The following is a 27,021-nucleotide window of genomic DNA, read 5'->3' as shown; positions in this document are numbered from 1 at the left end:
GTCTTCTAGGGGACCTGGGTTCCAAGCACTCAGAAGGAGGCTCACAACTGCCTTTACCTCCAATTCCAGGGGATCCACCACCCTCTTCTGGCCTCTATGAGTATTGAATGCAAATAATACACAAACATACACACAAATAAACCGCCCACACCCTACAAAAAAACAACAAGCGAAGCTAGCCATTTGTTGCTTGCCAGTCTTTCTGTGTTGAATTAGCAAAGCATCTAAGAGCTTGTAGTTGGAACAGGAAGGAAGAACTGGTTATATGCAAGTTTTCTGTGGGAGTACTAAATAATCCCATTGATTAATGTGTACAATAGGACTGGGAAGCTGTGTAAAGAATGAGAATCTGGTAGGAATTACTGGGAGATGAGTTAAAGACAATTTCCTTTTTTCCTTGTATTATTTGAGCCTATCATTTTGTGAGAGAAATACATGCTATCAGATTCATAGGTCACTTTTTTGTAACTTAAGATACTAGTAACATTTTCAAAATTCTTTGCAGCATCTGAATGACTTTAATCTCAGAAAATTCATTTTCTACATTTGTAAATCGGACATATCAGTGGGTTCCTTAAAATGTGCATTGTTTTGTCGGGCGGTGGTGGCACACGCCTTTAATCCCAGCACTCGGGAGGCAGAATCAGGCGGATCTCAGTGAGTTCGAGGCCAGCCTGGGCTACAGAGTGAGTTCCAGGACAGGCTCCAAAGCTACACAGAGAAACCCTGTCTCGAAAAATCCCCCCAAAAAGTGCATTGTTTAGAAAATTAAATGTTTGTGTTCCTCGTTGATTTTTACAGAATTAAGTAACTTCCTTAAAACGTGACTTATTGTTGGAGATCGAGGTGGGACACTCATTTTTATTGGAAAGAAATAGCTTTGGCATAACTAGAGCCCAAAAGAACAACGTCGTTATCCAACAAGGGCCTACGGAACCTCATAGCTATCGTTCCCTGTTGTTGCTCGGGCATTTTTTTTAGGTCGCACCTCCGGCCTTGCTCTCACAGGATGTACACGGTACCCAAACCCACAATGCATGTCGGGAATTGGAGTTCCTTTCCTAAAGTCTGGCGGCGGCTGTGAAGTCATCGGTGGTCGCCTAGACGCGCCTGCACGTGGCGAGAAAGGGGCGGTGCGCGCTCGCTGTCCACAGCGGACGGAGCGGAGCTGACGGCGTCCGCGCCTCCTGCCGCGGTCCTCCCGACATGCCGGAGGAGGCGGGCTTCCCGCCGGCCAAGAGATTCCGGCCGGGCTCCTGCCCTCCCGGGAGGCGAGTGGTGATGCTGCTGGCGGCTGGCGGCGGCGGCGGAGCAGGAGGAGGCCGGAGGCAGACGCCGCTGCTGGCCCAGCCCTCGGCCAGTCCCTACCGCGAGGCCCTGGAGCTGCAGCGCCGGAATCTGCCCATCTTTCGGGCGCGGGGGCAGCTATTGGCCCAGCTCCGAAACCTGGACAGTGCGGTCCTCATCGGTGAGTGGCCACCTTGGCGGGGCCTTCCTTGCTGTAGATTCCTGGCCTGGCCAGGGCAGTTTTTCTTAGGTGCTTCTCACTCCCTTTGCGTTGGTTTCTCCCGCAAACTTGAAAGGTTTTCTGTGTCAGGCCTGGACAGGGACCTCGGGGAAAGAGGCGGACCGAGTTATCCTGCTGGCGCTGACTGCCCTGTGCGAGTGCCTGGCGTGTATGGGGGTAAAGACTCACTCTCCGTGTGAGGGTGTGGGTGCATATCGGAGGCTCTGGGAGCTTTGAACGACGGGCCTCACCCAGGCTTTGGGGAGGCAGCTGCGGAGCGGGTCCATGGGGACTGGCATTCTGTGCAGCGCTGGAGAGACTGGCGGCCAGAAACAGTTCAGTTAACGAGAACCAATTTCTTGGGTATGAGGAGAGCTCAGGGGAGTTCGAGGGCAGGGACTGATTTCAAGGGGCTTTGGATGCACAACCTTTAAGGACGAGGGGCTCTTGAGGGAATGTCAGAAGCGAGGACGAAGACCAGCGAATGCTGGCAGTCAGTGCACTGGAGTTCTGTGAGGGCGTGAATAGATGCAACAGTGAGGTCCACTGCTGCGAAGACCAGCTTTCAGCAGCTCAGGAGCTGAAGGGGAGGCGAGGAGGTGGCGAGCTCATCACTCTGTCGACTTTTTTTTTTTTTTAACCTGAGGGATTAATTAAATAAAATTTAATTCTGCCGGGGCCGGCGCACTCACCTCTTTCTCTCTCTCTCTCTCTCTCTCTCTCTCTCTCTCTCTCTCTCTCTCTCTCTCGCACGCACACTCCTTCAGGATTTCTCTATCTTCTTAGTTTATTTTTTTTCTTTACAGTTTATATATCCCAGCAGAATCTTTCAAGCAGTATAAAAATTACAATATGGTTACATTCTATTTTCCAAATAAATGCTTATAATGAATACAAGTAAAAAACATCATGCTTCTCATTTCCCTTACATGATTAAACATTTTACATATTACAAGTGAAAAACAAATTATTCCCCAAAACCCACATACATTCATGTCTAAGCAACTTGTTATAGATTAACAAAGTGTAAGAAAGCAAGGTACTTTCTAAGACAGTTCTTTTGCTGTCTAGCTGCATTTTGTGGTTACAAAGAAAGGATCAATCATTTTATTATTTATCCCAAAAGACAATTATCTCAAAAGTAATTTTATAAAAAAAAACTTAAGAATCACAAATCTAAACTTTTATATATAAAAAACAATCAGTCATCTCTATTTTAAGTCCTCAGGGTGCATCCCCACTCATCAACAGTTTTTTATTAAATCATATCAGGAAGGTGAGGGCAGAAATGGGTACAAGGAATTAATCATCACCTTTGATCACCAAGCCACCCTAGCAGGAAAGGTACCTCAGCCAGCAATAGCCAGACTACCATTGTTCTTGTCTCTTGACCTCAAAGAATCCCTCCCTTGCTCAACTATGAAGTGTGCCTTTTTAAATTTTAAATTGTTCCCCAAGGTTTTCTTTTTTTTCTTGACAGGGTTTCTCTGTGTAGCTTTGGAGCCTGTCCTGGAACTTGGTCTGTAGCCCAGGCTCTCCTTGAACTCACAGAGATCCGCCTGACTCTGCCTCCTGAGTGCTGGGATTAAAGATGTGCGCCGCCGCCGCCGCCGCCACCACCACCACCACCCAGCTTCCCCAAAGTTTTCTACATCAAAGTCATTAACGAAAACATCTTAACCTAACCTTAGTAACACCTCTCCATGTCTAAATTCTTTCTAAGGGTGGTGGTTGGATCATTAATCTGCTCCAGCAGCAATGCTTGGAAAAAGTCAGTCACTGTTATTGTAATTACAATGAGGGGCTAGAACCCCCTGAGTTTTCATACAACCCACACATGGTGAGGGACGTGGTGACCACGAGGGCAGTAAGCAGAGCTGTGTGCAATAACAGCATGCGGTCCTCAGGACATAGCATCCTTGGGGCTCCGCCTCTCGAAGGCTCACTTGATGAAGTGATGCCAGGCCATGTTCCATGAGTTCCGGTGATGCCTGTTGGTCTCCTCCCGTGGATCCTGACAAAGTCCCCTAATAATATATACACAAAAGAGGTGAAAGTGCATGCTGGATTTGGATGCGTGGTCTTGAGGACTTTTTCAGAACTTTCAGAACAGATCTGGCACTGTACTGACATTAGGAGGTGAAAGGGTGAAGGTGGTGGAAACAGGCTTCTGCTTTGGCCAAACGGGATGCTGAGGAGCTAGCAAATATTTCCAGATTTGATGAACTGAGCAGAGAGCCACTGCAGATAGGATAGAGCTAATGGAGCAAAGGTCAGGAAGTGTGAGGGAAGGGGGGGCCCTGGCAACAGGGTCATGGAGAGCCCACCTGGCACAGGAGAAGGAAGGGCCATCTCAGAGGAGGCAACCGGGTGCAAGAGCCTTGTAGCAGGGAGTGGAGGGAAATCACAATTGAGGACTTTATATGAGACAGATGCAGGAGTCCTGATGATACCAGAAGCCCCAGAGCCTCAAGTAGGCCCTCGGGGAGATGGAGACAGAAGATAAGATGGACGGTAGAGCTAGTGCCTGGGTGCATTTGGCTCCACATCTGCACGGTTGGCATATTTTATTTTTGCAATAGTCAGTTGCCTTAAAATAAGAATGGGAAAGATGCACAAGAGACATTGATCCAAGTCTCAGGTCGTGTGGAGGATTCAGCGGGAAACTGCAGGATAATCAAATTCTTAGTCTAAGATTCTTGGCTAAGTCAGGAAAGGTGAGCAGTCAGAGGCGGCAGGAAGCTGGGAGAAAATGCAAGACACACACATTAAAGAGGATAAACGGTAGAAAGAAGGGCGTGCCCATTTCCTGAGCTCTTCTACTCAGGTGCTGTTAGAGGTACCAACAGAGGGTAGAGATGGGGTGCTCAAGCCTGGGAAGAGACCTCTGCCCTCTGGCATTAGAAGAGGGAGAAACATTCACATACTTCTGTACTGTTTGGAATGATCTGTGCTAGAAGAGAGATTAACAACAGGCACTGAGGATCCCAGAGCTGAGGGCCAGCAGTACAGTCTTGAGGGTGGGAATTTGCTGCCTGACTTACCCAGTAACTTACCAATTAGTATGAAGGCAGGCAGGTGTTGTACCCATAATAGTATAGGCAAAGACTCGAAGAGAACAGCAAGCAGCAGCCAGAGAAGGATGAGCAATATATGAATAGACATCTCTTCATATCAGTATATATCAATCTACATGACTCTCATATTTCATTTTATGTTGTAACTATACCAGTTACCTACTGTCTTAGTTAGGGTGTCTGTCGCTCTGTGAGACACTATGACCACGCCAACTCTTTTTTTTTTTTTTTTTTTTTTTTTTTTTTTTTTTTCGCCTTTTCTTTGGACCACTGCCCCCCCCCCCCCCCCCCCCCCCCCCCCCCCCCCGCCAACTCTTATAAAGGAAAGCATTTCATGGAGGCTGGCTTACAGTTCAGAGGTTTAGTCCATTATCATCATGGCAAGTGGTACGCAGGCAGACATGGTGCTGGAGAAGGAGCTGAGAGTTCTACATCTTGATCCATGGGCAGCAGGAGACTGTGGGCCACACTGGGCGTAGCTTGAGCATAGGAGACCTCAAAGCCTGCTTCCAAAGTGACATACTTCATTCCAAAAAAGCCACACCTCCTAATAGTGCCACCCCTATGGGCCAAGCATTCAAACACTTGAATCTTGAGTCTGTGGGGGCCATACCTATTCAAACCCCCACACCTACTATTTATTATACATATTTCCAGTATTTTTGCCATCATGGGGCAAATTGAATAAACATCTTTGTTTTCTTTTCTTTTTTTTAATCTGCTTGGTATTTTATTATTTGATTATATATTTATACCAATGACTGTCAAAAGGCTGGAATACAACCAGCAGGTCTGATTACCTGCGATCAGTTTTTCCATCCTGATGACTTTCACTTCTCTATGATATGAGTCCAGGAGGACTCAGTTAACAAATAATGCAAAGAATGGGGGAGGGGAGGGCTTTATAATCTACATGTGTAGGTTATATAAATTAATTAATATATGAATTTATATAAATTAATATGGACACACCCACTGCACCTATCGGCTACACGTCCACAAGTGTACAAATGCACAGACGTTTTTTGAGTGCCACGTTCTCCCTAATGGAAGGTACTGGAGACAACCTAAGAGGAGCATCTTTGTTTTCTTAGACTCAATTTCTGTAAATGGAATTGTGCGCCAGATCATATAAGCATCCTAAAAGTTTAGGGTGTTTTTATTGTTTGTTTGTGTGACAGTCTCTCTGTGATGTAGCTCTGGCTGTCCTGCAGCTGACTCTGTAGACAAGGCTGGTCTATAACTCCGAATGATCCCCCTGCCTCTCTGCCTGCTGTAACAGGCCTGTCACCATGCCCAGCCCATTGTAAAGGTTTCTGAAATGTAATTGGGCCTCCTGGGAAACAGTAGCCATGGCTGTTTTTTGGCAGTATACCTGGGTGCCCATTTGCCTGAGGCTTATCAACTCATTGTTTTCTTTGTGTTTTTGTTTTGTTTCTCCTGACTCTAAGCTTTTTATTTGGTGAGTTTACCTTAGTCTCATATGAACAGTAGTTTCTTTTCTCTCCTAGGGGAAACTGGCTCTGGGAAGACAACTCAGATCCCACAGTACCTCTATGAAGGGGGAATTAGCCGCCAGGGTGTCATTGCTGTGACCCAGCCCCGTCGAGTGGCTGCCATCTCTCTTGCTACTAGAGTCTCAGATGAGAAGAGGACTGAACTCGGGAAACTGGTACCTTGTTGCTTTATTGACTACCTGTTCCTGTTTACTAACAGGCACCCACTGTGCTTCTGCCCTTCATTTCTTTGAACAAGCTCGTCCTCACCCCTTCACCTCCCACTCCATTGTTATGTTGATTTGAAGTCTCCAATGTGAAGGTAGCACTCTGAATCCTCAGTCCTTCTGCTTTAACCTCCTGTACGCTGGGACTACAGGGGTGTGCACAACACCCAGTTGAACAGCAGGCTGCTTCCTTGCCACTGTTCTTAGGCTTTTAGAGTTTTCCCAATTCCAGAGAGATCAGTGGCTCTTAGTCCTGTTAGCTTTGGTCACAAAGCTCTTGGCAAGTTGTATAAATGAGACGCTTTCTTGTTTGGAGGTGCTGGAGACTGACCCTGTTAGGCAAGTGCCCTGCCACTGCGCTGGATCCTTTATACCTAGTTTACGAGTTTAAGACTTTAAGACACGTCATTTTTATGTTTGTTGGTTTGGTTTGAGTTTTTTGAGACAGCGTCTCACTTATAGCCCTGGCTAGCATGGAATGTGTAATATAGACCTATAGATCAGGGTGGCCTTGAAGTTATGGCAATCCTCCTGTCTCTCTGCCTCCAGGGTGCTGGAATTATAGGCATGTGGTATCATGTCTGTCCAGAAACTTCTTTTACATCTATTACATGTATGATATATTATGTATGTATGTATGATATATTATATTTTATAAAAATATGAACCCTGGCCAGTCAATGGTGGCCGGCACCTTTAATCCCAGCACTCAGGAAGCAGAGGCAGGTGAATTTCTGTGAGTTCGAGGCCAGCCTGGTCTACAGAGCAAGTTCCAGGACAGGCACCAAAGCTACACAGAGAAACCCTGTCTCGAAAAACAAACAAACAAACAAAATATGAACACTGTTCTTTACTTAATGTAGGTTTATAGAATGAGTATTGGAACTATATAGGAGACAGATTCAAATTTTTATTATATATGTGTGTCACAAATAAAAATACTTTGGACTTCTTTTCATGTCTGTTCATAAGTACCTTAAAGTAAGAGGTTAGGGTGTTTGTTTTCCTTTTTCTTTATTAATGTGTGTGTCACATATGGAGGTCAGAGGACAGTTTGGGAGTCAAGTCTCTCATCTCTGTGGGCTCTAAGGAGGAGTAGGGCAGAGTGCTGTTGGTCTTGTTTACGGTGATGCCATAGTGCTGAGGACAGTGCTGGATATATAATTAATAAATATATATTTAACATATATTTATAATATAATAGATATGGATCTATGTTTATTAAATAAAGGAGTCATATTTTCTCTCAGGTTGGCTATACTGTGCGCTTCGAGGATGTCACTTCAGAAGACACCAGGATCAAGTTCCTGACAGATGGCATGCTTCTTCGAGAAGCAATTTCAGACTCCTTGCTTCGAAAGTACAGCTGTGTCATTTTGGACGAGGCCCACGAGCGGACCATCCACACAGATGTGCTCTTTGGAGTGGTGAAGGCGGCGCAGCAGAGGCGGAGGGAGCTAGGGAAACTGCCTCTCAAAGTATGCGCAATGTGTTCAAAGACGGGGCGGTCTCTCCGGGGGTGTTTCTCCGCCCATTCTGCTTCAGCCACATGGGAGGAAGTTAGCCATGGTGGGGGTGACACATGCCTCAACCATCTGCTTCATAGACATGCTGTGCACCATTTATTTCCCATCCTCCTCGTTCTTTTCTGTAGGTGATTGTGATGTCAGCTACCATGGATGTTGACCTGTTTTCTCAGTATTTCAATGGAGCCCCTGTCCTCTACCTTGAAGGTCGGCAGCATCCAATCCAGGTTTTCTATACCAAGCAGCCTCAGCAGGACTACCTGCATGCAGCGCTTGTCTCAGTCTTCCAGATCCACCAGGTATGGAAAGGGGTGAAAATTCTGGCAAATTCTCCTTTCACCTTACAGCCAATTGTGAGAACAGTTAGCCTCTGAATCTTAGAGCTTTGTGAACTGTATCATCAGGAATAGGCTTATTTGTGGCCAGTGAGATGCCCAGAGGTAAAGAGGCTCGGTACCAAGGCTGTTGACTTGAGTTTATTCCCTGGGATCCACATGATCAAAAGAGAGAACCATCTCCAAAGTCTTCCTCTGACCTCCACACATGTGCCACACACACAAATGAATAAATATAATAAAATAATTGTTCAGAAAAAGTTCACTCATTACATTTGTTTTGCCACTTTTATGAGATTTCTTATTTTCTCTGAAAAGAAAAATATTTCAGCTATCAGCAGCTATTGTCTGAGCTAGAAAGCTCTCATGTAGAGGAGTGACTTTGTACGTCTCTTTATATCAGAACCCGTGGGGGAAAAGCATATATTACATCACAACCCAGTATACTATACAAGTATGTCTAGTCTTGCCATGTACCCAGGCTGGCTTCCAACTTGGCATCTTCCTGCCTCGGTTTTCTGAGTGCTGGAATTATAAGTATGCACCACCACACATGTCCTGAGGTGTTTCAGAAGTTTAGAGAGATACTGCAAACTGTCTTTTAATTTTGTGAAACATTTACATGTGAGTGATTCAGGGCTGGGGAGAGGTTCAGTGGGTAAAGTGCTTGCCAAACAAGCGTGAAGACTGAGTTCAGATCCCCAGCACTCACATACAAAGCCACTGAAGTGACGTGCATCTGGAATCCCAGGAGTTGTCAGGGAAGGAGGGATGGAGACAATTGGATCCCTGGAACTTGCTGGACAGCGTCCTAAACAGTCTGTGAGCTCCAGATCCAGTGAGAGATCCTGTCTCAAAAATAAGGTGAATGGTAGTAGGTGAAGATTAGATTTCTGGTCTCCATGTGCATGACGCACATGAACACATATATACAAAACAAAAAGGCTTTGAGTGATTAAATCCTATTGTTTTGATTTAATTTGTATAGACTTCTTAATCTTTGTATGAATTTCCTGAGAAAATCTAGAGGCAAACAGTTTTATTTTAAGAAAGGCATCAGTTGGTCTGGGCATGTTGCTTAATCTATAGAGGGAAGGTCCAGCATGCATGAAGCCCTGGGTTTGATCCCCAGCACTGGGTGAAGCAGGCATGGCAGCACTAATTGAAGGTGGAGGCAGGAAGATCAAGAGTTCAGGGTCATCCTATCCACATAGTGAGCTTGAGTTCAGTCTGGGTACTTGAGAGCTTGTCTCAGAAAAGAAATCGAAGAGTTGATTTTAACAATCTCTTGATTAAAAACAGCAGTTTAGCCAGGTGTGGTGGCATATGCCTTTAATCCCAGCACTTGGGAGGCAGGTAGATCTCTGAGTTTGAGGCAGGCCTGGTCTACATGAGTTCCAGGCCAGTTAGGACTACATAGAGAGATCCTGTGTGTTACCCCCCAACACACACACACATACACACACACACACACATCTTGATTAAAAACAGCAGTTGAGCTAGTCATCATGGTGGTTCATATGTCAAGCAGATACCTGTATGAAGCCACCCTAGTCTGTATATTGAGTTCCAGGCCAGCCAGGAGTGAGATCACAGAAAAATTCAGCAGTTGCTATGAAAGCTACTTTTGAATTTTAAAATACCCTGTTTATGTTACTGTTTCTTGATTTATCATTTACTATTATATGCTTATTTCTTAAAATAGTAAGCCAGTCCAAAAACACAAAAAATAGTAAGCCAGGAGCCGGGCGATGGTGGCACACACCTTTAATCCCAGCACTCGGAGGCAGAGCCAGGTGTATCTCTGAGTTTGAGGCCAGCCTGGTCTACAGACTGAGATCTAGGACAGGCACCAAAGCTACACAGAGAAACCCTGTCTCGAAAAACCAAAAAAAAAAAAAAAAAAAGTAGGCCAGGATTAAGACATACTCCTTCCCACACCCTCCTGTTCTCCATCCTTTCAACATAGCTGTATCGTCATGGTCTTTAAATTCGGCATCAGTGATTACTATGAGGAGCCTACATTGTTAGCGACCCTCTGTCCCTATCCTGGTCTCCTGAACAATGTGTGCCCGCCTTCAGTGTGGTACATCTTACACTGTGTCTCATGTGCCAGTCACGGGATGCTGTGTGCAGTCTCTGGGGTCGTTCGTGCTGCCATCTAGTTGGTGCAGGTTGCTCTGTGAGATGTCCTCGCTGTTCTCCTGCACCTTGCCCATGCTAGACCAGTGCTCTACTGCTGAGCCATGTGCTCCGTCCTCATTTCTTGTCACTATTCTCCTTAGTAGGTGTCCCTAACCAGCCTTCTCCTCCATGTCTTCCACCTTTCACAAATGAGTTAAGCCCTCTTCTCTCCCATTCTCTTGTCATTTGGGGGCAGCGATTTTTTTTTTCTTCTGGGGGATGAAAACGGTGGTTTTTACTGTCATTTGGTAATGTCTGAAAGAGAAGAAAAGGTCAGGTGCTTCTTTCAGCTGCCAAAACTCAGTTGAGTGGGTTTTGTTTCATTTTGTTTTTTAGAATTTTATTTTAAAATTTTATTGTGTGCAGGGAGGTGTGCGTGTGCTTAATGTGTGTGGGGACAGGAGCAGAGTATACATGTAGAGACCAGAGGATGACTTTGTGGGTCCCTGGGCTCAGCTTCAAGTGACGAGGCTTGCACAGCAAATGCCTTCAGCCCGAGCCGGCTCACAGCAAGCTTCCAGTTCAGTGAGAGAACCTACCTCAGGCAGGCAGATAAAGTCAGACACTTGGCATCTTCCTCTGACCATACGTGAGCACAGGCACACATGCTTACAAACACACCATACCACACATACAAATACCACACTTACAAGAAAAAGAAGAGAAAGAAGCTCTTAAAAAATTATGGTTTGCACTTATTTATTGTGTTGTTGGGGCAGGGGTGCTCAAGTCACAGTGCCTGTAAGGAGGTCAAAGAGCAACCCAAGGGGCATTTCCTTCCTTCCACCCCGTGGGTCCTGGGGATCGAACTCAGGCTAGCAGCCTTGGCAACAAGTGTCTTTTCCCACTGAGCCACCTCACCTCAAGAAGTTTTATTCTGAGTTTCCTTGCCTCTGATTAGGTTTTCATTGTATTGTCTTACAAAAGCAATGTTAATTTCCTTTCAAAACTTGACCTGATTTGGTTGGCTGGCTCTCGTGTTAACAACTGCATGGCTGGTAAGCATTCTCTCCCAGGGAGGTGCCACTACCAGACTTGTTTCATCTTAAAAAGTAAAACAGAGCCGGGCGGTGGTGGCACACGCCTTTAATCCCAGCACTCAGGAGGCAGAACCTGGCGGATCTCTGTGAGTTCGAGGCCAGCCTGGTCTACAGAGTGAGATCCAGGACAGGCACCAAAACTACACAGAAAAACCCTATTTCAGGGGAAGAAAAAAAAAATGAAACGGAAAACAAAAACCCTCTTGGAAACATCCCCATCATCAGTATTCCCTCTCTCTAGGAAGCCCCCTCTTCCCAGGACATCCTGGTCTTCCTTACTGGTCAGGAGGAAATCGAAGCAATGAGCAAGACCTGCCGAGACATTGCAAAGCACCTCCCTGACGGCTGCCCTGCAATGCTCGTCCTTCCTCTGTACGCCTCCCTGCCCTATTCACAGCAGCTTCGAGTCTTTCAAGGGGCCCCAAAGGTGAGTGTGCCACCTTTCTGCCAGCCACGTCAGTGGGCATCAAATCACATGGACCAGTGGGGCCTGTGTGCCTGTCCCCATGATCCAGAGACGTTGGAGGAATACTCAGGTACCAGGTGTAGAGTAGAGAGCTGCAGGGAGAGCTGTCCTGTGAGGAGAGATGAGGGAGGGCACAAGGTGTCCAGCCTAAAAGGTGAGTGAGTGGCTCCTCGGAGGGCTGGTAGAAACTCATTGCCCATGTACCAGACACAGTGCTGACACTCACACAGACCATCTCTCCTCCTCATGGAATCCCATGAGGGATGCGAAGGCCCCCAAGAAGGGAGGTGAGAATTGCTTAAGGTACACACAGTAAGATGCTGGCGGGGCCGGGATTCCAACTCCCACCTATTTACCCACCTTGAGTCTTGTTCCACTGCATCTCCTCGCCTCAAATTAACCTTCAAGACCTCAGTGAAAGGACCAGTGTCCTCCTTTGCCCTGTCTTATCAGGTAGAATGACTGAAATCGGTGTGACTACTATTACTAATGACGTCACCTCGTCTTGATCATAAGCAAGTTGTGGAAATGCATGGTTAGAATGTTCTCAACTTCTGAATCGTGTGTGTCATATGGCTTTTTGGTTTTCTTCCTCCTTTTAGGGCTATCGCAAAGTGATCATTTCAACCAACATCGCTGAAACCTCCATAACCATTACAGGAATAAAATATGTAGTTGACACGGGCATGGTTAAAGCAAAGAAGTATAACCCTGGTGAGAAACTGTAGCTCATGAATGTCTCCTTTGTGTAGTGAGCAGTGGTTAAAACTAACCCTACCATTTCCTTCCAAGTAAACACTTCATGTTTGTGAGGAGCTGAGATTTGAGTGACAGGGACAGTTCCAAGTCAGGTCCATAAAAGAGACCTGAGGCAGGAAGTCAAGAGAGGACTCAGTTGCAGAGAACCTGGGAAGGACAGAAAGAGCCTGGACTGAGGTGTGAAAGCCCGCTGGAAGCTGGGGGAGAATGGTGGCAAGAAGGCCAGGGACAGCCGGGTACCAGTGGCAGTCTCTGGAGGGCTACCAGAGGGTGGGTGTCTAGGCTTTCAGGGTTCCCAGTAAGGAGACGGATGTCGGCTTTCAGGGTTCCCAGCAAGGAGACGGGTGCCCTGGCTGGACAGGGTTCCCAGCAAGGTGACAGGTGCCCTGATTGGACAGGGTTCTCAGTAAGGAGACAGGTGTCCTGGCTGGACAGGGTTCCCAGCAAGGAGACAGGTGCCCTGATTGGACAGGGTTCCCAGTAAGGAGACAGGTGCCCTGGCTGGACAGGGTTCCCAGTAAGGAGACAGGTGCCTGGCTGGACAGGCTTCCCAGTAAGGAGACAGGTGCCTGGCTGGACAGGGTTCTCAGTAAGCATCGAGGGAAGCCCTGGCTGTCTCTTGCAAGTGTCAAGCTTCCTTGAAGTCAGGCTTACACATTTCTGATTCATACCTTGCTTTATTCTACAGAGGATTTAGGGCCCCTACAATTATTATGGCTTCTCAATATTTAATTGGCATGTTCTACTAAGCTGGAGGGATCAACTTTCACACATGTCTCCTGGTGGTAACATGTCAATCTCTAGTGCCTGGCACAAAATATTCCCGTACTTGAAAGAATTGATGTCTTTTACTTCCAGGGGAAAGAAGTCACATGATCTGTTCTTATAGAATTGGGAGGGAGGACAAAGGACCCTGTCGTCATTGGTTGGTGTGTGACCAGCCTTCCCAGTTAGATAGAAACTCTCTCCACACCAAAATCCCCAAGAAACTCTCAGTGCCGCTCGGCTGGGTAGTCAGTCCTCCCATGATTAAGCCCAAACTTCTTTTTCTTTTCTAAATTCATTTTACATACCAACCACAGTACCCCCTCCCACCTCTCCTGCAGCTCCCTCTCCTTGCCTCCCCCCAACCCACCTCCCGTCCACGCCTCCAAAAGGGTAAGGCCTCCCATGGGGAGTCAACAAAGCCTGGCACATTAAGTTGAAGGCCCAAACTTCTGAAACCATTCTGCCCCCTTGCTTGCGGAGGGTGTGGTGGTGTTTTTCATAACATTTCACACATGATTCATTGCTAGGCTCAGTTTCACTGTGAGGTTTAAAGCGGCCGAGCAGCCTGGGTTTGTGCTTTCCTGCTTAGCCTTGAGTTTTTCCGGACCCCCGTGTTGCAGAAACACTCAGCGTGCTCGGCATCGTTCTTTTTGCCGGCACTCTAGAAACAGTTGGCTTCTGTGATGAAGCAGAGCACTCCCGGCCTTTTCTCCCCGCAGACAGTGGTCTGGAGGTACTAGCTGTACAGCGAGTGTCAAAGACACAGGCCTGGCAACGCACAGGGAGGGCTGGCCGAGAGGAGAGTGGCATCTGCTACCGGCTCTACACCGAGGATGAGTTTGACAAGTTTGAGAAGATGACGGTGCCAGAGATCCAGAGGTAGGTCCGTGTTGTGCCTGCACCGTGCCATGTACCCCAGCCTCCTTCCCATCTGCTCCTGCCCACGGGCCTTGGCTTTCACTAACGCTCTCGGCAGGTAAGGGACAGACGACTGACCTCCTTTCTCCCCTCACAGATGTAACCTGGCAAGTGTGATACTGCAGCTCCTAGCGATGAAGGTCCCCAATGTGCTCACCTTTGACTTCATGTCCAAACCATCTCCAGGTAAGCTGGAAGACAGACAGACAGACAGACAGACAACAGCAGAGGACTCCTTCCCCAGGAAAAGTATTTTGAGGAAGAAAAAGTATTTTGGTCATGTTCTTTTGCTGATTTGATTTCATTTGTTATGAAATGATAGGTTCCATGTTATAGCACCCTTATGCAGCGTCCAGGGAGGTCATCAGGCATCCATGGGATGCCCCTGAAGGCCAAAGGATAAAGGGAGCATGTTCCTTTGTGTGAAACTGGGATTTGACTGGTCCTCCTTCATTAGTAATCACTGACACAGAGTGGTGGCAGCTTTGGACCTGGACCCTTATCGCTGTGCCATTTTCCTTTTCTGTAAGAGAGAGTAAGCCGTCAGTAGCTATCCCGGTCCCACCCCGTCCTCAGTTCAGGTCTTCTTCTCTCAAAGAGACATTCTCTGGCTGTCTTCTACACAAAAATCTGTAAATTAAAAAAAAAAAAACAAATACCACACAGGGCACACTCCTATCTATATATTTATATTTCATTTTGAAATTCCTAGAAAGGAATAATATGAACTATAAGAGTAATACGGCCAGCATCTGTGTGATGCTACCCACACCGTGGAAGCCAAGCCCTGCCTAGAGCCATTTGCCTCCTTCCCATCCCTCTGGGTAACTGCCCTCCACAATTGCTGTGTACATCTCTTCTTCTTCTGTGGTACCATTAAGGCTTAGAAAAGTATGAGCACAGTGGCGGGCGGCCTTGGGGGTAGAGTTATAAGCGCCCAGAAGCACTCAACTAGCTGCACCTTCTTCCTGTTTTGGACTTCTGGCTCCTCTTTGTGTCTCCGTTTCTGTAGATCACATTCAGGCGGCCATTGCCCAACTGGACCTGTTAGGTGCTCTTGAACATAAGGATGACCAGCTTACCCTGACTCCAATTGGAAGAAAGATGGCAGCATTTCCTTTAGAGCCCAAATTTGCCAAAGTAAATGACCCCTCCTCCTCATTCCCTTTCTCTGTATTACAGGTCAGGAAATGCCCAGTGCTTCTGAACTAACCTCATTTGCATTCTTAAATATGACCTATCACCCCAGTTTGTATACAGTGCTGATTGGTGTTGTGTGTGGGATTAAGACATCAGTCATAGCCCTACCCACAAAGCTATGGGATCCTGTGGGGATGACGTCATTCTGTTTTACAAAGAAGTGAGTGGCGTTGACACTGCCTTGTGGTCTGAAAGCCACACGCTCCTTAAAGGGAGGCTGCAAGAGTGTACAGAAACACTAATCAGAAGCTAGGAAACTTGACTCATGCGTTTGCAATCTGACTTTCCAGACTATCCTCCTGTCCTCCAAATTCCACTGTACGGAAGAGATTCTGACCATAGTCTCCCTGCTATCTGTGGACAGTGTCCTTTACAACCCTCCTGCCCGGAGAGATGAAGTGCAAAGTGTCCGGAAGAAATTCATATCCAGTGAGGGGGATCACATCACCCTGCTCAATATCTATCGGACCTTCAAAAACATAGGTGGGAATAAGGTGAGCCTTGTCCGTGCTTTTGGGCATGTTTTTAAGTATACTTCTTTTTTTTTTTTTTTTTTTTTTTTTTTTTTTGACAAAATCATCTTAAAGAGTCACACACACACATGCCGGGCCGTGGTGGCACACGCCTTTAATCCTAGCACTCGGGAGGCAGAGGCAGGAGGATCTTTGTGAGTTCGAGGCCAGCCTGGTCTTCAGAGCGAGATCCAGTATGTGCACGAAAACTACCCAGAGAAATCCTTTCTCGAAAAAAAACATTAAAAAAAAAAAAGAGACACACACACAAAAAAAAAAGCCAGCTGTCATCTCAGAAATGTGTATATGCTGGGAATCACTAGAATGAAACATTATTTCAGGTATTCCTTCTGCTTGGTTTAACACACACTGTGTGGATAAGTTAGTTAAGTCATTGACTCTGTCTCAACCACTACAATTATCCCTTTTTCTTTTGTTTTTTTGGTTGTTTGTTTGTTTGTTTTTTGTTTTGAGACAAAGTCTCTGTAACCCTGGCTGTCTTGGAACTCATACGTAGACTAGGCTGACCTGGAACACATAGATACCCACCTGCCTCTGACTCCAGAATGCTAGGATTAAAGGTGAGCGCCACTACGCTTAGCTCTAGGCCATTATTCCCATTATTCATTACCATAAAAAAATACTTGAGACAGGCCATTTTATAAAAAAAAAAAAAGAGATTTATTTTGGCTCATATTCTAGACTGGTAAGACTTAGAAGCCTTATCTGATGCTTCAAGGTAGAACAGAGCATCACACAGCAAGAGAAAGGCAGTATGTGTTTGGTCTCTTCCTCTTTGCCTGATTAGGAACCAGTGGGAATTCAGTCACGGGGCTCTACCTTCTGGCCTTATTTAAACCCAGTCATTTTCCAGATTTCCTACTGCTATTATAAACACCATAATTTTTACATTGGTGTGTGTGTGTGTGTGTGTGTGTGTGTGTGTGTGTGTGTGTGTGTGTTTGCCTTCTTGTGTATCTAAGTACCACAAGCTTGCTGTTCTTGTGGAGGCCAGAGGCGTCAGATTCCCAGAGATGGTTGTAAGCCACTGTGAGTGCTGGAACTTGGACCTGGTCCTCTGAAAGAGCAGGCTGTGTTAACCATTGACCTGACCTGGCTTAAAGTTTTTAAAATTTGGTTTGTTTTTTCGAAACAGGTTCTCACTACATAACTCCAAGGCCTGGAATTCTCTATGTAGGCTGACCTCACGCAGAGATCTGCCTGCCTTTTCCTGCCAAGTGCTAGGATTAAAGGCCTGTGCTACTGTTATGCCCAGCTATTTATTTTAAGGGATTTTAGTTTGGTTTGGTTTTTGTTTTTTCAAGACAGGGTTTCTCTGTGTAGCTCTGGCTGTACTAGAACTTGCACTATAGACCAGGCTGGCCTCGAACTCACAGAGATCCGCCTGCCTCTGCCTCCTGAGTGCTGGGATTCAAGGTGAGCACCGCCGCTGCTGCTGTCGTCACCATCCGGCTTGTTTTCTTTTTTGAGACAAGGTTTTACTATGTAGCTCTGGCTATCCTGAACTCACTATGTAGATCAGGCTGGCCTAAAACTCAGAGATCTGCCTGAAGTGCTAAGATAAAAAAGACATGTCCTACTATACCCAGTTTATTTTAAATTTTAAGTTGTACTTTATTTGTTCATATAGGGAAAGAGGAAGCACATATGTAGAGGTCAGAAGACAACTTTTGGTCTCTCCTTCCACCATGTGCATCCCAGGGCTCGAACTTGGGTCATTAGGCGTGGTGGCAAAACCCTTACTCACAGAGCCATCTTGCTGCCCCTCAAATACCATGATTGAATTAAGTTTCCACTTAATGTTTCACAGTAGGTATTCAATGAAGCATTGGAGAGTATTCAGACCGTATCTAAACCACACAAGATGGTTTTCTTGCCCTACTGTTCTACTAGTTTTTTGATATCATACTTTAGTTCCTCATACTAAGATGGGAAATGGCAGTATATTCTCTCATGTGTTAATAAATTCATAATTGTGCCTTAGTGTGTATTCTTTAAAAAAAAAATGCTACCCTACATTTTTAGTATTTGCTAACTTTGCTGTATTTACCTTTGCTTGTTTATGTTTATACTTTGCATGTGTGTGTTCAAGTGTGCATGGGTTGTGTGCACACACATATATAGATGTTGCCATATGGCACCTATAGAGGTCAGAGCACAACTTGTGGGAGTTGGTTCTGTCCTATGGTTATGGGTACATGGGGGTTTAATTCAGGTATTCAGATTTGGCAGCAAGCATCTTTACCAGCTGAGCTCTCTCGCTGGCCCTCAATTTATATTTAAACAAAAAAAAGTGCTGATTGGGCTGGAGAGATGGCTCAGAGGTTAAGAGTGTTCCAGAGGTCCTGAGTTCAGTTCCCAGCAACCACATGGTGGCTCACAACCACCTATAATGAGATCTGGTGCCCTCTTCTGGCATACAGGCATATATGCAGGCAGAACACTGTATACATAATAAATAAATAAATAATTTTTAAAAAGTGCTGATGCAGTCAAAGTACTGAGTCCTTCTTTACGGAAGACTGTCCTGCCCTTGGTGTGTGTTCCACCAAGAGGATATCATCAATTTGTTTGTCACTAAGCAGAGTCTTGCTTATGTGTGTAACCCAGGTTGACCTCAGACTTGGGCTCTTCAGCCTTCCAATTGCTGAACCATGGGTATGTGCCACCACACCCAGCACGAAGGATATGCTTTTCAACAGGGTCTTGTAGGCTGTGCCAGGCTATATAATAAGCTCCCAAATAAATCACACAGATAGAGACTTATTATTACTTATGAATACCCTGACCTTAGCTTGGCTTATTTCTAGCCAGCTTTTCTTAAATTATCCCATCTGTCTTTTGCCTCTAGGCTCTTACCTTTCTCTTACTTGTGTATATCTTACTTTCATTCTTACTACATCGGTGGCTGTGACTGGGTGGCTGGCCCCAGCATCCTCCCCTTGTTCTCTTGCTCTTTCTTCTTCTCAGATTTCTCCTATTTATTTCCTCTGCCTGCCAGCCTGTCTGTCCTTTCTCCTGCCTCACTATTGGCCATTCGTTCTGTATTAGACCATCAGGTATTTTAGACAAAGTATCACAGCTTCACAGAGTTAAACAAATGCAACATAAAAGAATGCAACACATATTTGCATCATTAAACAAATGTCCACAACATAAACAAATGTAGCACATCTTAAAATAATATTCCACAATATCTCCTTTTCTTCTCTTCAGGACTGGTGCAAAGAGAATTTTGTCAACAGCAAGAATATGCTGCTAGTAGCTGAAGTCAGAGCACAGCTAAGGGAAATCTGCTTAAAGGTAGTACCTCCCTTTCAAGAAGTTTTTATTTGACAATGGGGATCTTGGATTGCTTGCTGCTGCTGGTATGAAAGGACAGGGTTTCTCTGTGTAAGGTGCTTGTCCTGGCTCTCACTCTGGTTTTTTGTTTGTTTGTTTGGTTGGTTGGTTGGTTGGTTTTGGTTTTTCAAGACAGGGCTTGAAACCTCGGTGTACCTTTGCGTGTTTCCTAGAACTCACTCTGTAGCCCAGGCTGGCCTCGAACTCACAGAGATCCGCCTGCCTCTGCCTCCTGAGAGCTGGGATTAAAGGCGTGCGCCACCACAGTCTGGCTGTAGAAGAATTTAAAATGCACAAGAAAGTAAAAGTTACCCATAATTCTACTGGCCCCCCTCTCTCTCTTCCTCTCTCTCTCTCTCTCTCTCTCTCTCTCTCTCTCACACACACACACACACACACACACAATTGTGATTTGTTCCTAGAAATCCATAGTGATTTGTTTGTTTTTTCCTCCCCCTCCCCCACCCACCCTAGTCCCAGTGACTGGACCCTCTAGGCAGTGCTGTACCACGGAGCCCTTTAGCTTATCTTTCACAGTTACATTGTATCTGTAACCTACATTCCTTTTTTTTTGAGGGGGGCAGTACTGGGCATGGAACCCTGGACCTCATGCCTAAATTTTATGAACTTTGTAACTATTTTCTGATCTAAAAAAATACTACTAAACTGAAGAAAAATCGGAAAACACCAGAGAGGCAAAAAGATGTAGCTTTAAAAAAAAAAAAAACAAAAAAACAAAAAACAGGGTCTTGCTTATGTATGTAATAACTTTGCTGTGTACTTGAAACTTGGAGCCCGCCCAGTGTTCAGTAAGGAGAACAGAAACTCTGTCCCCATCTTTGCTGTGGTTTGTGCCGGTGCTGAGCCTGTGTCTGAGCCTGTGTCGGACACGCACCCTGTCTGCTGAAGCTGTCTTCATTTTAGCAGCTCCCTTCTTCATGGTCCAGACGCCTCTGGGACTGCGCTCAGCTTTGCGGTTCTGCCCTCCAGGGCCTCCCTAGTTCATGCACCCAGGACCACTGCTGTTCCATCCAGGGAGTTTGTCTGCAGTGTGCTGGATGGGGGGGAGCGGGAGGCAGACTCTGCACTGGGATCTCCAGGAGCTGCAGGGCCTCCATCCGTGAACCTCGAGGCAGATGAATGGCCCCGCAGGTTGGTCCACCCAGCGGCCTCAGGGTTAGGACTGTCAGACTCCAAAGCTGTCCTCAGCCCTGTCCTCCTTAGTGCTCTCGTGGGGCTGGGCTGCCTTCAGCCTCCCTGGACATGGAGACTGCTGAGCTACTTCTTCCTCTGCAGCCTGTGGAGCCCAGAGCCTGGTGGCAAGTGCCATATCACCAGGTACACTCTAGGCAGCCGAACTGTGTCTTTGGGGTTTGTTTGGTTTTTAGATTTACTTGTTATTTTTAGGTTATTTTATGTGTTTTGTTTGTATGTATACATGTGCAACACATACATGTTTGATGCCCATAGAGGTCAGAAGAGGACTTCAGATCCCCTGGAACTGTAATTATAGATGATTGTGTCACCATGTGGGTGCTAGAAATCGAATCCAGATTCCCCCTGCAGAAGCAACAAGTGCCCTTAACAACTGAGCCTTCTCTCTAGTCCCAAGCTGTGTCTTAATAGATGAGTTTAAAGGAAAAAATGGTTAGCTGATTGGTAAGAACAAGAGCCCTTGAGCCATTATAAAGTAAATGGAATTTTCCAAAAGACAGAGTGATAGTGTCATAGATCCCATACACAGAAAACAGAGACACACCTCACAAGGTACTGAGCTAAGGAACTGGAAGAAGCCACGTGGAGCTACAACTGTTTGCTCTCTGGACTCGCTAATCTTTTGTCCTTGCTCCTCTCCATATACTTCCTTTCCTCTTCTCACCTTCCACCTCACATGTAAGTAATAACGTGTCATGGCCTCTCACTCAGGACTTCGGCAGCCACTGCTTAGATTTCATGTTTCGGAGGCTGCACAGATCCAGCAAGTGGTCTCTTCATCTTGACCAGCAATGTAAGAGTCCGTGACCCAGCGGCTATTGTTTAGAAGGGCACTGACGGGCAGCTGGTATCCCACTGCAGAGGAGGGTGGCATGCCAGCTAGGAGCAGCAGGTGCAGAGGCCTGAGATGGGAATCAGCTCATAGATCTGTGAGCGAAAGATGAGGTGGTTGATGATGGGAGGTCGTAGGATCCCTGCAAAAAAGACCTTAGAAAAAGACAGGCAAGGTGGTCTCGCTCAGGGCTTCTCCATAAGAGAATTGCATTGTTTTGTTAGGAGCAATGGAAACACTGGAAGTTGGAGAGGGTGAAGAATGATTGGGGCTGCGCTGTGGGAAGGTTCAGTGAGCGCAGGATGTGAGAGGACTTTAGAGGGGGAGTTGATGGTGTAGACAAAATGAAAAGAAAGCTTCTCTTTCCAGGGTTACCTGGTGAGAGGGTAGGCCGCCTGTGTGTGACAGGAGAGATGTCCTGGAGAGATGGAAAACAAACATCTTCTCACCCCAGACAGGGAACTGACGGCAGACCAAATTAAAGACCCCAGTCCACCTTGGTGAACCAGTGAGTCTTACTGGGGCTGGCTAGAGGAGCAGCAATGGCTTAAGGACAGCTGCCTCGCCAAAGCCCACCCCAGCGTGGGTGACAGCTCGTGAGAGCTGGAGCACACTCTACACCTTCAGGCTGACAGGCTGGAGAGTCTTCAGGTGCTTCAGTCGGTCTGAGCTGCTCCCGGGAAGCTCAGCTGGTCCAGACAGTCTGACTGGACCGTGCTGCTTTCATTTAGCTCAGTTAGTTTGAGTCTCTGCCTGGCAGCCCAGCTGCTCTTCAGAGCGTCTCTCAGCACTCTTTACAACTTGCATGTGCTGAGGGTGGAGGGCCTCTTGTTTCCAGGACTTCTGAAGCCTTTGAGTTGTTTGCTCAGTGAGCTTGACTGCAGGATGGAGTGAGTGTTTTACCTCCCCTTAGGACAGTCTCTCCCTTCCTCTCTCTGTCTCTGTCTCTCTCTGTCTCTGTCTCTCTCTGTCTCTGTCTCTGTCTCTCTCTTTCTCTCTCTTTGGAGGGCAGGGGTGGAAGGTTAGAACTTCCCCTGCAGCTAGAGTTAGACAGTTGTGAGCTGTCACATGGGTGCTTTGACTTGTACCCAGGTCGTCTGGAAGAGCAGCCAGAGCTCTTAAGTGCTAAGCCATTTCTCCAGCCCCCATCCTGCTTGTTTGTTTGGTTTGGTTTGAAGGTTTTTTGAGACAAGGTTTCTCTGTGTAGCTCTGGAACTCACTCTGTAGACCAGGCTGGCCTCAAACTCACAGAGATCCTCTGTGTTGGGATTAAAGGCATGTACCACCACCACTTGGCCCCCATCCGGAGTAAGATGCTTCTCTCCAAGCTGGATGGTTTCATCTCAGGAAATTGCTGCTCAACACAGCCGACCTGTGTACAGTGTATAGCCTACGCGGAGGTCTCTCTCCTAGGACCACCTTTACTAGGCTGACATTTCCCTGTTTTTGTTTTTTGTCTTTCTTACCCATGCCTTCGTCCTCCCCCTGAGCTGCTGCCTGTGGCAACTGAAGTGCCTCCTTTTGTCTGTCGATCAAGAGTTCCATTGGTGTTGGCTGCACTTGAGATCTTGCTGCCCCCTGCACTGTACAGTGATGGGGAGGATTAATGTTTGGGGTCTTTTCTGCTTCTAAAACAGATGTCAATGCCAATCGTGTCATCTCGAGGGGACATGGAAAGTGTCCGCCGCTGCCTGGCTCACAGCCTCTTTATGAGTACTGCCGAGCTCCAGCCCGATGGCACCTATGCCACCACGGACACACACCAGCCAGTGGCCATCCACCCGTCATCTGTCCTCTTCCACTGCAAGCCTGCCTGTGTGGTATACACCGCACTACTCTACACCAACAAATGCTACATGCGTGACCTCTGTGTTGTGGATGCCGAGTGGCTTTACGAGGCTGCCCCTGACTACTTCCGGAGGAAGCTGAAGACTGCCAGAAACTGATCAGGAGCTTAGATCACAGTTACTTCCAAGTAGACTCGGAAGCTGGAGAAACCACACACTTCAGTGCAGCCAGACTTGCTGAGTTCAAGAGCTTAGAAGCGTTGATGAAATTCCTCAACCTCAGCCATGCGGACAGTGCTCACACTTAGACCTGAGAAATGAGAGTTGTGCTTTGGGTTTGACTGGGACTGAATTAACTCCTGAGCCTCAGTTTCCTTATAGGCCAGAGGGGGATACGACTTACAAGTTTAGAGAAAATGAATAGAAAGCTACCCAGAGATTTGCCTGGCACAAGATAAGACAATCAGTGAATTGTAAGCCATTGTGCTTTGTGCTACTAACTAGGTACAACACTGCCCCTTGAGCTCTTGTGACTGGGGGAGGGGGTGTTTCTGGGAGGAGCCATAGGAAGCTACAGATCCAATTGTACAAATCCTCAGTGTTTCTCCCCCTTGCCACCTCCTCCCTTCATGGAACCCAGGGCCTCCTGCATGTTATGCAGACACTGCCACTGAGCCAATCCCCAGCCTTCGCTCCTATTTGAATGTCTATCTGTATGTCTTTTACATAGAAAACAGAAGAAACGAACCCCACAGACAGTGCCAGAGTAAGGTGTATTCTGATGGCTCAGGGTGTAGCACGTTCTCTTGTCTCTCCAAGCAGAGACCAGCAAGGAGTTCCTTGACTGGTCCTCAGTGCCTCTGTGGTTTCCTGTCCCCAGGGATGCTTTCAGGAGACAGGCAGGTTTCCTGAAACTGGAAAGCCAGCTTTTCAGTGCAGTGGCCTTCTGAAGCCCAGTGGTGATTTTCTCTTTGACTGCACATGAGGGAGGCTTCACACCCATTCAGCAGCCTCTGTTCCCGTGGGGCCCAAGTCAGAGCTGCTGGGTGGCAGGGAGGGGACAGATGCCTGATGGCTCAGAAGCCAGAGTGTCAGTTTGTCCTTTCACCACCCTCAGTCTTTGTGTTTTGGTCTTAATGATTTTCAGGATCCTTTTTTCTTCTTTGCAGGGACCTGGGGACAGTTAACTTTGCTACTTCCTAACCAGATGCCACTCTCAAACCTTCATTATCTGCATTAGTCAGAGGGAAGTAGAGAAGCCTGTCTATCCTTTACCTGTTTGGAAAAGATTCGTCTTAGTTGATTGTTAGGAGCAGACAATCCCTGGTGTGGTGGTTCATACCTGTAAGCGGGCTGAGGGGAGGACTGAGGCTTCTGGGCTAGCCTAGTGGAGGAAGAAAAAAAAGCACACTTTCCCAGAAAATGTTTGAACCTAGAAGCAGCCAGATTTAGCCCTTTTATTGTACTTAGTTGGTCCAGACATATCTCTACTACTAGGTTTTGTCATTTATACAATGAATTGTGTTGTTTATAAGCAGAGGGCCAAACTGCCTACAGTGTACCTCAAAGACAGAGGGCAGTTTTTTTTCTCGGGTCCAACAAGCTCTTTCCAGAGGGCCTAGCCTGCCTGGACACTTCCATTCCAGGGCCTCATTGGTCCACAGTGTGTATGTTGAGTCCAGTCTAGGCTTTATTATAACCCTAACCATGAGCAGTCAAGCTTTTAGCCAGTGTTTAGGGTTGTCTGGGTACTCGTGACTTAGTTCTTTGATAAAATGGTTACATTACCAACTTTATGAAAAGCTATCAAGAAAGTCTTTCCTTTTAAAGTGTATTTTTCCTATTTAAACAAAGGGGTTGGGGTGTTTATTTAGCCTTGCTTGGGAAGAGAAACTTTTGTATTTTTAATAGAGCACTCATTATGCTGGTTAAAGAAAACAAGGGAGGCAATATTTTCCTCAGCAATGAGCAGTTTCTGTTCCCCAGTAAACTAAGAGGGTGTTTTCTGGATCAAGGAAAACTTAGCTTCCATTGACTGACTCCAGAGTGAGCACTGGAAACGTACCCTGGATTGACTAGCTGCAGTGAGAGTACTGGGTACTTGCCAGAAAAGGAGTGAAGGATAGAGTTTCTGAATAGCTTTAATGTTTCTGTACAGAAATATGTTCATCACTTTAACATTGTGGTAGAATTTTAATAGAGTATTTAGTTTTTTATTGGGCTTTAAAAAAAATAGCTTTTTAACAAAGCTGCTCAGGGATTAAATCAGATGGAAACCCCATTCTGACTCCATATATTACTACAAAGAAGTTAATAATTATCTTGAGCCGCAGGAACAGTGCCCTTTAAGCTTTCTTAAGAAAGGAAAAATGTTGCCTGGCAGTGATGGCACACGCCTTTAATCCCAGCACTTGGGAGGCAGAGGCAGGTCGATTTCTGTGAGTTCAAGGACAGCCTGGTCTACAAAGCAAGTTCCAGGACAGAGCTGTTACATAGAGAAACCCTGTCTCGAGGTGTGTGTGTGTGTGTGTGTGTGTGTGTGTGTGTGTGTGTGTGTGTAAAATTTTTCATGATTTTACTGCAATACAACCTGAGCTACTTTTCCGGTTGGTAAACTCTCTCCGACCTGAAGAATCCAGTCTGGACAGAACAGCCTCAAACATGACCTTCAACAGCCCTGCAACACCCAGGGCCAGGGTTTTATCACCAGGTCCCCAGTGAAAACCTTTACACCTCTGTCTGTTGTAATAGGATTCCAAAACAGCAAAACATTTACTGTGACACAAATCCTTGTACTCCAGCTACCAGGATCTGTTTGGAACTATGGCCATGCATCTAAGATGCCATTCCTTGAGCACATAAGCTAGACTGTACCTGTGGGGAAATTTTTTATATTGATTGCTATAGTGTAGAAAAAAAAAAAAAGAGCAAAAATATCAAGTTGATTTGGACTTGTGCTGTATTCTATCTGATCGCAGGCATAACATAAAAACAGTTCTTGTGTGTAATGCTTAAATTTGCCTTGGACTATCAAATCCATAAAAAAATGAATCTTGTTTATGATCTGTGTGGCCTCTTTTGTTGGGCCTCCTTTCCCTTATTTATAGGATGCTGTTTAGAATATTAAACATTAGCCTTATTGCCATTCCTTTGGTAAGACTTAGTATCTGTGTTTTCTTTTGGTTTTGGTGTTTTGAGACCAGATCTCTCTATGTAGCCCTGGCTGTTCTGAAACCCACTATGTAGACCAGGCTGGCCTAGAACTCACTGAGAGCGGTCTGCGTTCCTGGTGCTGGGAGTGTAAGACACGAGTGTTTGTTGTTTTATATGTTTGTGTGGTTTGCCTGCATGTCTATGCACATACTCGCCTGGTGTTCATGGGAGTCAAAAGAGGGTGTCTGATGCCCCAGAACTCGAGTCAGATGGTTGTGAGCTAGCATGTGGGTGCTGGGAATAGAACTCGAGTTCTCTGCGAGAGCAACAAATAGATGCTCTTAACCACTGAGCCTTCTCTCCAGCCCTTGGTGTCCTTAATTCTTAACCTAAAGGTGATGTGTAACCCATGAATTCCCGCTCCATTAAAACCTGGATGAATTGTTAGGGGGTGCAGAGGTTTACAGAATGAATCCATCCTGCCCTTGGTGGAGGGGCCAGGACGCCCACTCCCCAGCCGCTGGGTGCAGGTCAGCCTGAGCTCTCCCGATATCTAGGCTGTTCCAGAAGACCTTTAAGTGAGGTGATCTTGGAGTAAATGTCCGGCGCGAGTTGAGGTGAGACCTGACAAAGCCTGGTGTGGGTTGAGAAAAGGG

General features: G+C 46.4%; 1 protein-coding gene across 1 annotated transcript; it reads left to right on the top strand.

The window, feature by feature from the left end:
* The first annotated feature begins 1,094 nt into the window (after positions 1-1,094).
* On the top strand, positions 1,095-26,360 carry Dhx33 (DEAH-box helicase 33). The gene is made up of 12 exons (XM_028860977.2): positions 1,095-1,468; positions 6,096-6,256; positions 7,558-7,785; positions 7,962-8,132; positions 11,634-11,819; positions 12,461-12,572; positions 14,105-14,264; positions 14,401-14,489; positions 15,316-15,443; positions 15,794-15,997; positions 19,253-19,339; positions 23,063-26,360. Exons 1-12 carry the CDS (start codon positions 1,207-1,209, stop codon positions 23,369-23,371), a joined length of 2,097 nt encoding a protein of 698 aa, XP_028716810.1. The 5' UTR covers positions 1,095-1,206; the 3' UTR covers positions 23,372-26,360.
* Positions 26,361-27,021: the final 661 nt, after the last annotated feature.

This window comes from Peromyscus leucopus, chromosome 8b, assembly GCF_004664715.2.
Source record: "Peromyscus leucopus breed LL Stock chromosome 8b, UCI_PerLeu_2.1, whole genome shotgun sequence".
NCBI lineage: Eukaryota > Metazoa > Chordata > Mammalia > Rodentia > Cricetidae > Peromyscus > Peromyscus leucopus.
This window is presented reverse-complemented; position numbering and strand designations above follow the sequence as displayed.